Source organism: Erinaceus europaeus, chromosome 1, assembly GCF_950295315.1.
Source record: "Erinaceus europaeus chromosome 1, mEriEur2.1, whole genome shotgun sequence".
NCBI classification, from domain to species: Eukaryota; Metazoa; Chordata; class Mammalia; order Eulipotyphla; family Erinaceidae; genus Erinaceus; species Erinaceus europaeus.
The window spans coordinates 156253925-156268807 of record NC_080162.1 but is presented as its reverse complement, the minus strand read 5'-3'; the positions used below and the strand labels follow the sequence as shown (position 1 = coordinate 156268807).

At 37.6% G+C, this 14883-nt stretch overlaps 1 protein-coding gene across 1 annotated transcript; it reads left to right on the top strand.

Moving 5' to 3' along the window:
• The first annotated feature begins 3433 nt into the window (after positions 1-3433).
• PPDPFL (pancreatic progenitor cell differentiation and proliferation factor like) lies at positions 3434-10553 on the top strand. Its single transcript, XM_060198545.1, has 5 exons — positions 3434-3592; positions 3895-3986; positions 6668-6745; positions 6842-6938; positions 9254-10553. Exons 2-5 carry the CDS (start codon positions 3932-3934, stop codon positions 9264-9266), a joined length of 243 nt encoding a protein of 80 aa, XP_060054528.1. The 5' UTR covers positions 3434-3592; positions 3895-3931; the 3' UTR covers positions 9267-10553.
• The last annotated feature ends 4330 nt before the right edge of the window (positions 10554-14883 follow it).

Sequence of the window (14883 nt, the reverse complement as noted above, 5' to 3'; positions counted from 1 at the left end):
GCTTTATCCACTGTGCCATCTCCCAGACCATGGTCCTGCAATTTCCTAAGCCCATTTGTAAAGTGATTCTCCAAGCAATAGTGCTTAAGATAGTGTGTGTAGTACTATCTAGTATGGATTGGATAGACATTCATTGGTAAAGCTATGAGTGACAGGTTGGCAAGAGAAGATATTCCAAGTCCCAATTCCAGCTAGACTCCCATAATATCCCTAAGAGACCTACGGGGCCAGGATTCTCTATTAGATATGCTCTTGAGCTTCGTTCTGTGGCTCTTCCTTCTCATGGGCTAAGAGGAATTTTCTCTGTGAAGATCAAACTAGGCTACTTGGTAGAAAGCAAACTGGATATAGAGTATTTACATTTTAGGGACACTGTCTAGAAAAGTCATTAGTCCAGCTATTGGAGTATATGACTGTGACAATTGTAACTGTGTGTCATGGGTAGCTCAATTGGTCTAGCCTTATTTCTCACAGCCCTCCCTCAGGTGAAAATTGGACAAAAAACTGCAGAACTGAGATGTCTGGACAACATTGCCTATCACACCCATTTCTATTTTCTTTTGATTTTGTGAACTGACCACCTGTCTCCCAGTAAATGGTTTCTTTTGCTGGGCTAGCATCACCGGTGGGAGACCAGGAACTCCTGGCAGAATGGTAATACAATTCTCTATTGATGTGGGAGCTCCAGAGTTAGGTGTTAGTGGTTTAACAGCAGGTTAAACCATAATGCCAAACCACAATGGCCGCCTCCCGCTCTGCATGCCAGCCCTTCTCCAGGTCCGGGATGCGGGAGAGAAAAGAAAGGAAGAGAGAGCGAAACTAGAAGTGGCGAGTCGGGAATGGAGATGGCTGGGAAAGGGGGTGGAGAAAAGAAATCGGGAATGTAGAAAGCTTATGTAGCAATGATTGCTAGGGTTTTAACTGGTGGAATTAATCTACCGGGCAGGCAGGGTGGGTCTCAAGTTAGAAAGAAGATAGATCAGGTACTATGACACTATGTAAATAGACCATAGTGTCAGCAAAGAGGATGGAGCAGAGGGGGGGCGGGGGGGGGGGGCGTTGGCTTTAGAAATGAAAGTGTTTACTTAGTGCCTAACCATGATAACGGATAACTTTCATGTAATTCAGTGAAATATAAAACTTAAGTAAATGAAGTAGATATTTTGAGGATAGCTTGTATTTCAAATAAAGAGATTACCTCCACATTTTTATATTGTTTTCAGTGATATTGGACAATTTTCTCCACATTGATTATGACATGAAACTATAGCTAAATGCAAATTGCCTACCTTTTCAAAATATTCTGTATCTATGTTCACTTGCAGCTTAGTTATTAAGGAGACAAATTTATGCTTAAGAAGTGACATTTATTGACTTGGATGTTTATTTAGCATTGCTGACATCTTCTATGCATGCTCAGATAATTTCACAACAGCAGACTGGAGTTAGATTTAGACAGTTTAAGTCTTCCAGGTCAGTTAGATATTGATCTTATGTTACTCTCTTGGTCAATTATCTATGACAATGCAAGGTCATGATAAATTATCTACAAGCTTATCCATTTTTCTTGCCATGAATTTTCATGCTCCACAAAACTACAATCTGATATCTATTTACTGTTTCATCCAATGTCAATGTCATTAGACAGTGTAATAGAATTTTGCAAATTATAAACACAAAGGTTGTGGTTAACTTTTTTAAACTCAGCTCCCCCACCCCGACCCCAACCCCTTTTATGAGCTGTTACTCAGTTGCATTTTGCAACCTGTCTGAATAGAAATGAAAATGAAAACTCCATCTTCCTGGTTGGCTTGAAGTATGTGACCAGAGTCTAGCAGACACTTTCTTATAAATATCACAACTAAATGTGGGACAAAACACATCACAAACTTTAATTATTAAATGCTGAAAGAAAACATGAATAAGAAAACAGCCGGGGGCCAGGTGGTGGAGCACCTGGTTAAGTGCTCACATTACAGTGCACAAGGACCCAGGTTCAAGGCCCTGCTCACAAGGAAAGCTTCACAAATAGTGAAGATGGGCTGCAGGCATCTCTCTGTCTCTCTCCCTCTCTATCTCCTCCATCCTTCTCAAGTTCTCTCTATCTCTATTCAATAATAAAACAAACCAGCCATGTAAGAATTAGTGTCCTGTCATATAAAGTGAAAATCTGAGCCTGTTAAGACGTTTTGATCATTACATGGGAATGCAACCCTTATTACAATGCACACGAGAAATACACTTCTGTTGTTGTTGTTGTAAGTCATGTGAAATTTCATTGTTCCTGGGTTGTCTTGTCCTTCAGAGAGAGAAAAAATACAGAAGTAGTAGCATAACAAAGATATAACCATCTGCAGCTGATATTTTATTCTATTTTTACAAGAGAACTACTCAGCTCCAGATCATAGTGGTGCTGGGGACTGAACTTGAAACTTTTAGTGCCTTGGGCATGAAAATAATTTTGAATAACCATTATGCTATATCCCTGGCCCTCTATTTTTTTTTAAAGTGGTATAATACAACAAATGTTTAGGATAAATTTGAACCTAGATAATACGTTTGATTGACCTAAACAATGGTAAAACCAGTGACTATCACATAAGCTGAAATACTAACCCAGAGAACCCCTTCTCATTGTAAAAGGAGTTTGAAACTACTTTCTTTCCTTCCCTTTCTTTCTCTCTTTTTTCTTTTTACTAGAACTCTGTTCTACTCTGGTTTATATTGCTTCTGGCAGTTGAACCTGGGACACTGGAACCTCAGGCATGAAAGCCTTTTTGCATAACTTTTACAGTATCTCCTCTGCCTTAGGGAGTTGCAATTTGACCTAGAAGTAAACTGATTTTATGAAATGGAAAATGGTTGCATGAAAAACATTCTATTAAAATAAGTTATGTATCTACAAGCAAATATAATGCAGTGTCATAATGTGTATTAATTCCCTCAATAGCAAGACATGCTTTTATCATTTCTAACTGTAAAGTTCTATAGTCAACTTCCATTCCCACAAAGGCTTCTGTGATTCGCAGATTTCTTCATGGTTCTCCATTACCCTCTGAATCTACCTTGCAGGATCATATCCAGTCCCCCAGATAGCTTGGAGCCTTTCTGTAGGTCCCTCACACTGAATCCAGCCTGAATTTTTCCACTGAGCATGTGATTGCACTTAACTCTAAGGGAATGCTTGGGTTTTATCTTCTTCCCTGCAGAAGTCAGCAGCTGTGAGCAGTGACCTTGGAGAAAGCAAGTACAAAACAACTTCTGGGCCAAGTCCCTCTCAGTTGCCTCTGGCCTCCCTTGGCTCTCTGACAGGTCAAGAGAAGTTGGATAGGTGGAGTCCAAATACCCCTTGCCCCCATTCCTGCATCTGTGCCCAGTTTTCTTCTGCTCACCTATATCTCATGTTTCAGCCTGTCAAATATAAACACATGTGCAGTTCACAGACCAGCCTCAGACATTTCAGAGTGTGCCTAGCCCTCTGGACAATGCAATCTGTTTAGGATCACTAAGAATTGGCTCTTTCCAACTCCGTGCTTTCAGAGGAAAACCTTAGAATCAAGCTTCTTTTGAAGGATTGAATCAGAGAAAACAAGTAAGTGAGTAACCCCATAATAACTGGGTTAACATATGGTTTCTCTAGCTTTTAGGTTTGTTTTGGATAGAGTAAGTTGTAGAATGCTTTGTAATCAGGTATAGGGTATTTTTTTTCAAGCCTCAATACATGCTTTGGTTGCATTACTTTTTCATTACAGTGTGTTTGATTAAAATTTTGCATAGATTTTCAACTACTCCTATCAGATATTGATTACATGGAAAATTATGTGGCTTTGCAAAAGGAAGTAAAAATCCCATCTTATTAATATCAATGTTTCTTTCCCCATTGCTGTTTTTCAGACTGTTGTTCATAGTCTCTCTGAAACTTAAGAAAGCAATGGCATCAATACCTTCCATTGGGTGTCTTCTGGCCAAAAATCAGTATTATCGAAGTAAGTTCTATCATCACTACAGGATATCCTTAGAGAATATAAATAACTGTTAACCACCTATGTCCTGGTTAGGAATTTAGAGATAAAACTGACAACTATTCGTGGAAACAGGAAAGATATAGATAGAGAAAGAAATCCTGAATAAATATCTTCAAGACTCATCTCTTTTTTTTTAAATTTATTATATTTTATTTTATTTATTCATTCCCTTTTGTTGCCCTTGTTGTTTTATTGTTGTAGTTATTATTATTGTTGTCGTTGTTGGATAGGACAGAGAGAAATGGAGAGAGGAGGGGAAGACAGAGAGGGGGAGAGAAAGACAGACACCTGCAGACCTGCTTCACCGCTTGTGAAGCGACTCCCCTGCAGGTGGGGAGCCGGGGTTCGAACCGGGATCCTTATGCCGGTCCTTGTGCTTTGCGCCACCTGCGCTTAACCCGCTGTGCTACAGCCCGACTCCCTGACTCATCTCTTTTGTTACCACTATGCTATAACAATAAAACTGTTAACATATACAAATCCTTAGTGGTAAGTTTATATTTCATGATAACTTATTTTTTTATATTTATTTTTCCCTTTTGTTGTCCTTGCTGTTTTTCATTTTTGTTGTAGTTACTGTTGTTGTTGTTGATGTTGTCAATGTTAGATAGAACAAAGAGAAATGGAGAGAGGAGGGGAAGAAAGAGAGGGGAAGAGAAAGATAGACAGCTGCAGACCTGCTTCACCACCTGTGAAGCGACTCCCCTGTAGGTGGGGAGCTGGGGGCTCAAACTGGGATCCTTATGATAGTCCTTGCGCTTTGTGCCATGTGCGCTTAACCCGTTGAGCTACTGCCCGACTCCCCTCATGATAATTTCCTAATGCCATGTGTTTTGTACTTAATGGGATTATTAGAAACTGTTTACATAAACAGGTCATTTGCTCCTTAGAAGAGATGATAAACTGCTTCAAAGAACTTCTAATTTGCATTTTCTTTTATGGATAATAGGTTAGCATTTACCCTGCCAGCTTTATTTTTGTCTATCCATCTGTGAATATTCAAACATGAACAGAAAAATCATAGAAATTTTTGGAAAATTTAGAAATAGCATGAATTATACAATCATTTCAAGAACTAAGTTATTACTTATTGAATGTGTCAGCAATGTGTAGAAATTATTTTGTGTTTAATAAATAAGAGCTAGAATTGTTTGTCCATCTAGTCTTTTATGAAAATGTTGAACAATGACCTTTTTATTAGTTCTAATACATCCATAGAATAGTCTGTTTTTTGTATTCTGATCTTTTAAAAGACAGAGGTCTAAAATACAAATATATCTTAATCCTAAAATGAATTTTGGTCCACACTCTCAGAAGGGGAGAATGTTAGGGGAAGGTGAGTAGAGGGCTTTGAAACTCAATTCCATCATGAAACCCAATTCCATCAGAGAGAAAAATGAAAAAAGGAAAGACATTCATCAATAATAATATGTGTGGGTGTGATTTAGGAAGTAAGAGAAGTCAGGGCCATAGAAAATATGAGTGAAAATATACATAGATGATAGATATGTAGTCGGGTGGTAGTGCAGTGGGTTAAATGCATGTGCCTTGAAGTGCAAAGACCAGCGTAAGGATCCTGGTTCTAGCCCCCAGATCCCTTCCTGAAGGAGAGTTGCTTCACTGGCGGTGAAGCAAGTCTGCAAGTGTCTATCTTTCTCTCCTCCTGTCTACCCCTCCTGCAAGTGTCTATCCCCATTTCTCCCCTAACAATGACAACATCAGTAACAACAATAACAATAACTACAACAACAATAAAAAACAACAAGGGCAACAAAAGGGAAAATAAATAAATATAAAAAATTTAAAAAAGAAAATATGGGCAAAAATATAGATAGATGAAAAGTAGGTAGGTAGATAGAAAGATAGATAGATAATAATCAGATCGTTATATAAATAATAGTCAACCCCTATCTGTGACCTTGGGACAACCTCTGCAGTTTCCAATAGAAGGAATGAAGACACAGAACTCTGGTGGTGGGAATAGTATGAAACTAGCCCTCTGTTATCTTGTAAGTTAATATTAAATGTAAAAATGTAAAAAATGTACAAGTATGATAAAAGTGAATGAAGCATTTTTTTGTTCAATGTAATTAATTTATTTCTAAACAGTGATTTTTATGGGACATTTAAAGACACTTATTTGATATTTCCATTGTAGCACTATAATTTTAATTCTTGATTTTGTACATTCTGTGGTGTTGAATTTCATAATACTTATAGCAGTCATTTTAGTACTATATCTGTGAAGAAAAGAGATAGTTGATTCTGCCATGGCAGGAAATGTACCATGTTAATGGAATACAGTATGCCTTATTCTGCTTATTCTGGAAATATATATATATAATGTAGAGGGGGGAAAAGTGAAAAAGATCATAGCACCAAAGCTTCATTCAATGTGGTGGGGACTGTACTCGAATCTGTGTTGTGCAGGTATCAAAACAGTGCACTATCCAAGTAAGCTATTTCACTAACCCACTGGAAGATGTTTTACTTGACTGAAAATATAATCAATGTTTAAATCATGTTTTGATGACAAAAGAGCAAAAGCTTCAAACCATAAAAATTAAACATGTATGTGTAAATCATAAACCTGCATTTGATTATTATGTATTTATTTTTCTGTTTTTACGTATTTCCTACAGAGACTAGTATTTCATCAGTTAGCTCTCTAACTGATTCTGATTCTGGCAACTTCATAAGTGATAACAAATCCCATCAAGGTATTTAGTTTTATTATTTTTTTTACCAGCAGCATTTTCTTTTGTAATGTCTCAAATACACCTGATAAAGGAGTGATAATAAATTTTATCTGGCAGGGTTACTGGAAGTTGCAGAATCAACCTGGTGGCTTAAATGCTTTTTCCATTCTGAACCAGTGCCTTCAAATGTGAGGAAAGACTTGTCTGCCAGTGGGTGAGTTTTAGCCTTTTAGTCAAATACATGTCCTTATCAGAATGAAGTGGTGTATGTTGATTTGAACTAATAAGAATAAAACAGTTAGGAGTCGGGCTGTAGCACAGCAGGTTAAGTGCACGTGGCACAAAGCACAAGGACCAGCGTGAGGATCCTAGTTTGAGCCCTGGCTCCCCACGTGCAGGGGGTCGCTTCACAGGTGCACAGGTGGTGAAGCTGGTCTGCAGTTGTCTATCTTTCTCTCCCCCTCTCTGTCTTCCCCTCCTCTCTCCATTTCTCTCTGTCCTATCCAACAATGATGACATTAATAACAACAACAATAACAACAACAATAAAACATGGGCAACAAAAGGGAAAATAAATAAATAAATATAAAAAAGAATAAAACAGTAATTTATTAAAGGTGGTGGAAGTTTTGATATTATGTACATTTGAGGGAGTGAAGTGAAGGGAGCATTTAGTTGCTATTTTGGTTAACATCTGATTTATTACGACTATTTCATTTCTAAAGCGTTCTGTTCTTAGGTAGCCGATTTCTGTCCTTGTTTAGAAAGAATGGGTTGGAAATTAAGGTCAAGTCCTAAACTTGTTTTTCAAATTTCAAAAAACAGACAGTGATAGAGGGCCAGGACCTCACTCACCCAGTAGAGTGCAGAATTTGCTGAGTCTGAGGACCTAGGTCTGAAGTCTAGGACATGGGAGCACCACAGATGTCTTGGGATGGGGGTGGTTGGGGTGCTCTATGGATGTTGGAGACATCCTGTTGATGTGATATCACTCATCTCTCTGTTTTTTCTCTTCTCTCTTTTCCTAAAAAAACAAATAAATAACAAATAGCATAAAGGAAACAGTTGAGGGAGTCGGGCAGTAGCACAGCCGGCTAAGTGCAAGTGGTGCAAGGGCCCTTGTAAAGATTCTAATTCTAGCCCCTGGCACCCCACCCTCAGGGGAGTCGCTACACAAGTGGTGAAGCAGCTCTGCAGGTGTCTGTCTCAGCCCCCTCTGTCTTCCTCTCCTCTCTCCATTCTCTCTGTCCTATCCAACAACAATGACATCAATAACAACAACAATAACTACAACAATAAAACAACAAAGACAACAAAAGGGAATAAATAAATATTTAAAAAAACAGTTGAATTAGAAAGATCACTTAGTGATAAGTGGACATCAGTGTGACCCTTGGTTAGCTTCCTGTAATAGCATTAAAAAAGAAATGAAACAAATAATAGCTATTTACTTTCTATCACACACAACTTAATTTTGTTTAATTTGTTCCATTTGGGAAGCCAGTTCACAAGGGGAAGCTTATTTGGTGGGACTTTATACAACAGTCTTTATGCATCTTGTGCTCTAATTCACCAAATAACACAGAATTAGATCATTTTAAGGTGATTTTTAAAGAGCACCATGGACAGCTTTAAGGACAGAAACAGATTAGAACTTCCTGAATGAGGGCAAGTAAAACAACTTACTTGGATAGTAAACTGCTTTGCCATGTGTATGACTGAGGTTTAAGACTCATCCCTATTGCCTTGAAGGATGTTTCAGTATTATGTTCACTTTCACTCCTCTATACCTGTTTTTTTTTTTTTTTTTTTAGGAAAAAGCTATTCCATACTGATGTTGACAAAAAAAAAAAAAAAAAGAGGAAGGAAGGCAGAAAGAAAGAAACAAAGGAAGGAAAGAAGGAAGGGGAAAAGAGAGAGAAAAATAGCTTCCTGAATAGCAGGGTGTGCTTTGATTCCTCTCTCTCAAAAATACAGAATGAGAAATTTGGGTTATCCAGACAGCTCAGAGGTATCACAAATTTGTGTAGTCCTATTTGTACTCTTCAGCAACAAACACAACAACAGAAGTAACAACACACACATATCACATCACTCCACACCATATTATTCCACACCACACACACACACACACACACACACACACACACACACACACACACACAATTTTGAAAAGGACTTAACTTGTTTAGTAGACATTTTACTAAAGACTACATATAAATTGGGATAAAAGATGTTAATAATAAAGTTTATATTTTCTACTGAGTTTTGATGAATCACTCATGTATAATAAATTTGAAATAGAATCAAGTTAATATTGGAATGTTTTAAATTCAGGCAAGGATAATTGTTAAAAAGAAATATTCTTTATCAAGAACATGGATTTAGATGATCTAAGTAAGCATTTATTTTCCCATTTTACTTCCACTGTGAATACAACCTAATTTAAAAATAATCATTTCTCACCTAGTCATATTTACATTACATTTCAATAAAAAAATCAATGTAACTGTTGACTGTTTCATGCAGCTCTAATAGTTGATTCTGGCAATCAAGAAGATTCTACCTGAAGAAGCCCTCTTTAAGTGAATGTCATCCTTCAAGCACGCAAGATATTACAGAGGACTTCTCCATGTAAGAAGACAATAATCTGAGAATATCTCATTTATGAGATTAGAACACACCTGCCATCAACATAGAAAAAATTCTCATATTTTTTCCCAGTTTTGAGACTATGATTGCAAAAGTCTCTAGCTACATTTGGAGATATTGAAAAACTACCTTTTGGAAGCATGTACCCTTTTAGAGTAGTAAATGTCTACTATGATATTTGTGAAGCAGCCTTGTCATTACCATAGTTTTTAGCTTTCAAAAATCATGAATGTGTCTCTCTGTATGGCTGGCATATGGATAGCTGTACCTTAAAATTGAAGAATTGGTGGGTTTAGAAAGGTAGCTTGCCATCTATGGCCATACCACCCTGAACATGCCCCATCTCGTCTGATCTCAGAAGCTAAGCAGGTCGGTCCTGGTTAGTACTTGGATGGGAGACTGCCTGAGAAAGGTAGCCTGCCAAGGAGGGCACAAACCTTGCAATGTCTACTGCCCTGCTTCTACTCCTGCACCACATAGAATTACCATGGTAGAAGAGGATATTTTGGTGCTTTGATATGTCACTCTCTATCTTGAAGCAAAAAAAAAAAATGTTGGCCAGTTGTGATAACATCACTTATTCACAAGACCCTGGTTCCACAACATACAAAAAACCTGAAGTATTGGTTCCTAAAATAATGGTTTAAAGGGCATAGCTTACTAGTAAATTCCACCAGCTTTGGCAGGCTGCAACTTAGGTTCGAGCCTAGTCTCCACCGCACTTGGGGAAGCTTCAGTGCTTTACTATCTTTCCTGTGCTCTGTTTTTGATTTTCTGAACTTCTGACTCTCAACCTCTCTTTTTCTATCTGAAAAATTCAGCACAAAATATTGAAGCCCTGACAATGACAGTAAAAAAGAGGACACTGAACTTAGGAGTGTACAGTTGCAAAGATTATATTGTAACCATAAAATTAGATGTAACAAATATACAAATATATTGTTAAGTACACCACTATCTATCATGTTGTGTACTAACAGTGTAAAGTTCAAAATTCATGATTTTAAATAGTATTTAAAGTCTTATGGTAGAAATAAACCAAAATAGGATCTATTTCTGGAAATGGGTCTAGACATTCTTTTCATTTTCTTTTTATTTTTCTCTGTTCTTTCAAACTGTAATATAATATGTTTTTATTATTAGAAAATAATAAATGTTTTATGAAAGAAACAGTAAAGTAAGTTTTCTTGATATGGCAAAATAGTCCTTGCTCCACCACATATTGAGTAGATACTATTTGATGTATTTTCCTTGAAAGTTTCTGTGTAGTGCTTGCCAAATATTCAGTGCAAGGTATGAGACTTAGAAGGTAGGAATGTTCAATTTACTCAGAGGTAGATATAATGACTGTCTTAAGTGGCTAGTGTTGTATTAATTATCTCAATTTGTAGATCACATTGATTAAAGTCATCTCATTACCATGCCACAGAGCCAGAGAAGACATCAAAACTTACAATTCTAAGTGACAAAAACTGACTATAGACATTTTTGAAATACATAATGATGTTTTATTCCATCTTTATATGATGGCATTACATAAGTTTACAACCCCATCTCAATGGAACCTATCTGTTTTTTTGTAAATACATATAAATGAATATAAATATATAAGAAAATATATGAATATATTATGTATAAATAAAATATTTATTTATCAGGAGTGTATCAGGAGTATTTTCAAATCCATACATTCGTACATGTAAATTTTCATAACCTTCACCAAGGTTCTTTGACTACTCCTGCCTGCCCCAATAACCACCATACTTTTTTTTTTTTAATATTTATTTATTCCCTTTTGTTACCCTTGTTGTTTTATTGTTGTCATTGTTGGATAGGACAAAGAGAAATGGAGAGAGGAGGGGAAGACAGAGGGAGAGAGAAAGATAGACAGACACCTGCAGACCTGCTTCACTGCCTGAGAGAAATGGAGAGAGAAGAGGAAGACAGAGAGGGGGAGAGAAAGATAGACACCTGCAGACCTACTTCACCACCTATGAAGCGACTCCTTATACGGGTCCTTGCACTTCGCGCCACATGCACTTAACCCACTGCACTACCACCAGACTCCCCACCACCATACTTTTTACAAAGTGCAAGAGACGCATTGTGTCAGCTGTGACGCAGAGGAGAGAGAGAGAGAGAGGAGATCCGGAGCAGAGTGGGAACACAATTCTTTATTCGTGCGGACACCTCAGAGTTGGGTGAGAGCACAGTGGTTCGGGCCACATGTAGCTAGCCAAAATGGCCGCCTTACACAACAACCTTCCCTGCGTCTAATCACCAAAGTGAAAAGTGGGCAAGAGAGAGGGGGCAAGAGAGAGAGAGGTGGAAGAAGAAGGGCTTTATAGGGCAAAAATCAGGTGTGATGAGCCGGGACAGGATTGGTTGGGAAGGACACTTTGAGAATATTGTATTAACTCTCACAGGAACTGGCATTATCCTGAGGGGACAACATAGCAGAATTCAGGCGCTGCAAGAATGTCCCAACTCTTGCAGGAACTGGCACTAGCCTGAGGGGACATCTGCACAGCAGTATTGGTTAACATGTATTTTTTTTTTTTTTGAAGCCCTTATTCAGACAGCTCAACAACAAAACAGCAACCAACTCAGCTACAGAGTGAACAGACAACTCTCCAAAGATGATATATAGATGGCCCACAGACATATGAATAGATGTTTCACATCACTCATTATTACAAAAATGCAAATCAAGTCCACAGTGAGAAGCTAAGTCAAACCTGAGAGAATGGCCTACACCAACAAAACCGGAAATGACAAGTTTGGGCCAGGATGTGGAGAAAAAGAAATTCTGCTTTATTGTTGGTGGGAACACAAATGCAGCCCCTATGGTAAACAGTTTGGACAATACTTAAATAAATGTGGCAATCTCCTAAGATCCAGCAATACTATTCCTAGTTACATGGACAGGGAAACACTAATCCAAAAGGAGATATGCACCCCTGGGCTGGCTGAATAGCTCAGCTGGATAGTGCTCTGTTTTGTCAGGTTCGAGACTGGCTGCCACTACATTGAAGGGAGCCTTTGTGCTGTGTTCTCTCTCACACCCTCCCTGCCTTTAGTGCCTGATCTCCCCACCCCCTCTTAAAGAATATATGCACCCCTATGTTCAAATCTGCACTATTTTCAATAGCTAAGCTATGGAAACAACTTAGGTGTCTAGCATTAGATGACTGGATAAAGAAATTTTGTGATATATATATATATATATATATATATATATATATATCACAATAGGACACTACTCTGACTATAAACATTCTGTTTTCACAAGGGACGTAAATTCCTTGGTTTCATGCTTCTTTGTCATATTGCTGTTCTTGAATGTTCTCAAATGTAACTTTGTTTCCTGAGCCTGACTTCTGATATGCAGATGGACCCAAGTTCCTGTCTGGGGAGATGATATCATGGCTGAAAAAAAAAAGACCAGAAAGCTGGATCAGAGAAGAGAGTAGCTCCCAAATATGGGAAAAGTGTATAAATATGGTTGACTGTAGACCTCACTGATTTAATCTGGGGCCCATATTCATCACAGGAGCCTATATAACTTCTGCATCCCTATAGATCTGAGCTCACATTCTGTGGTCATGAGTAGAAACATTCCAAGCTGCCCCAATTTCAGGACCCATCTTTCTCAGGTAGTAGATAGTATATGTTATTCAGCCTCCCTTCAGAGGATGAAACATTCTCTACTGTTGTTGATCCACACTGAGTGTTGGGGATGAACAAAGGGGTCTATTGTGTTGTTCCTAATGGAGATGGCTAGTGTCAATGGAGAGAGGAATCTATTTGAGGTCTAGGTCCATCATGTCTGTGTGGGAATCTCAGGACTCCCTGAATAGGGCCCCAGATGATGGAATGGCCTGATAGTGACTAAAAAGTCATCATTAAAGTATGCCAGTCTCTTACCCTTATTCAACTTTTGCAGTCCTTGCTTTGATAAGGTTAGCTTTGGAGTGAGTGTTTCCTTTTTATAAATACATTAAAAAAAAAATACCACTTTGTCCCAGGAACATCTTATATTATTATATAATAATCACCATATATTGTATTTTTATAGTTCTTAGCAATCCTTATTTTATATACTTATACAGGTCAACTATACATTGGATCATATACATTATTTTACTCTAATAAGATTAAATTACAGTAGCTTAAAAGTGATTACACTTTCTGAAGTAAGATAAGGTGGTACAAAACAGAGTCCTGAAAGAAGGGAAACAACTAGTGATTCAAGTAATTTTAATTCAGTGTTTGAAAGTGTTTTACTTAATTTTACTATAGCCAAATGTGTACTTCACGTATTCAGAAGCAAAAATTTATAATTTTGTTGGAATTTCATCCAGATGTGTTAGATATGAGAATTTTGCTTGATTTTCATTACAAATGTTAAAATTTGTGTCCAGATTATAGACCCAAGACTTATTCATTCTTTGCACTGCAGTAATTAATTAATACCCAACCTGGGTGATAACTTCATAAATATTTAATCATTTTGCACACCTACCTGAGGTTTTCCAATTAATGAGTGAATAATTACCTGAAGCATGGCTTGTATGTCATCTTAATCTAAAAGCTGGGTTTTGAAATTCCTCTGCAAGGGTGAGGGACAAGCATTTTCTTTTGCTTCCCTCCCTAACCTCTCTCTCCTGTCCTTCCACACTACCTCCCTTTCATTTTTAAATAGAGATATAGATGTACAGGAATAAAGACAGTGAAAGAGATCACAGCACTGAAACTTCCTTCAGTTGGGGCCAAACTTGAACATGAGTTGCACTCATGGTATAGCAGCACACTATCTAAGTGAACTATTTCACTTGCCCCAAGCTTTGTATTTTCAAATACACCACCCTTTATGATAATTGAGCACCTTTAAAAAAAACAATCTTAAAAGACACATCATCTATCTTCAACAACTTATCTATTTTCAAATTTTAAGTTGACCTTCACCATAAAGAGACATAATGGACAAAGCCTACAGGGAAATTAATTGTGACATTTTTTTTTATCTTAAATAGATTCCATATGTCCATTTATTTTCTTTTAAAAATTATTTTATTTATTATTTATAGATACAAAGTAATTGAAATGGAAGGGGGATATAAAGAGAGACTGAGAAAGACATTTTTCTTTATATTTGTGTTTTCTTAATTTTTATTTATTTATTTATTTTATTACTTGGTAAAGACAGAGAGACACTGAGAATAGAGAGGGGGATGGAGGGGGGAGAGACAGAGAGACACTTGCAATACTGCTTCATCACTTGTGAAGTTTTCCTCCTGCAGGTGGGGGCCAGGGGCTTGAACCTGCATCCTTGCACACTGTCATGTGAGGGCTTAGCCAGGTGCGCCATTGCCTGGCCTCAAGAAAGAAAAATATTTGCATAACTGCTTCACCACTTGTGAAGCATCCCCTCCCCTCTGTAGTTGGGGACCAGGGGCTTGAACCCAGCTCCTTACATATTTTAACATTTGCTCTCAATAAGGTAT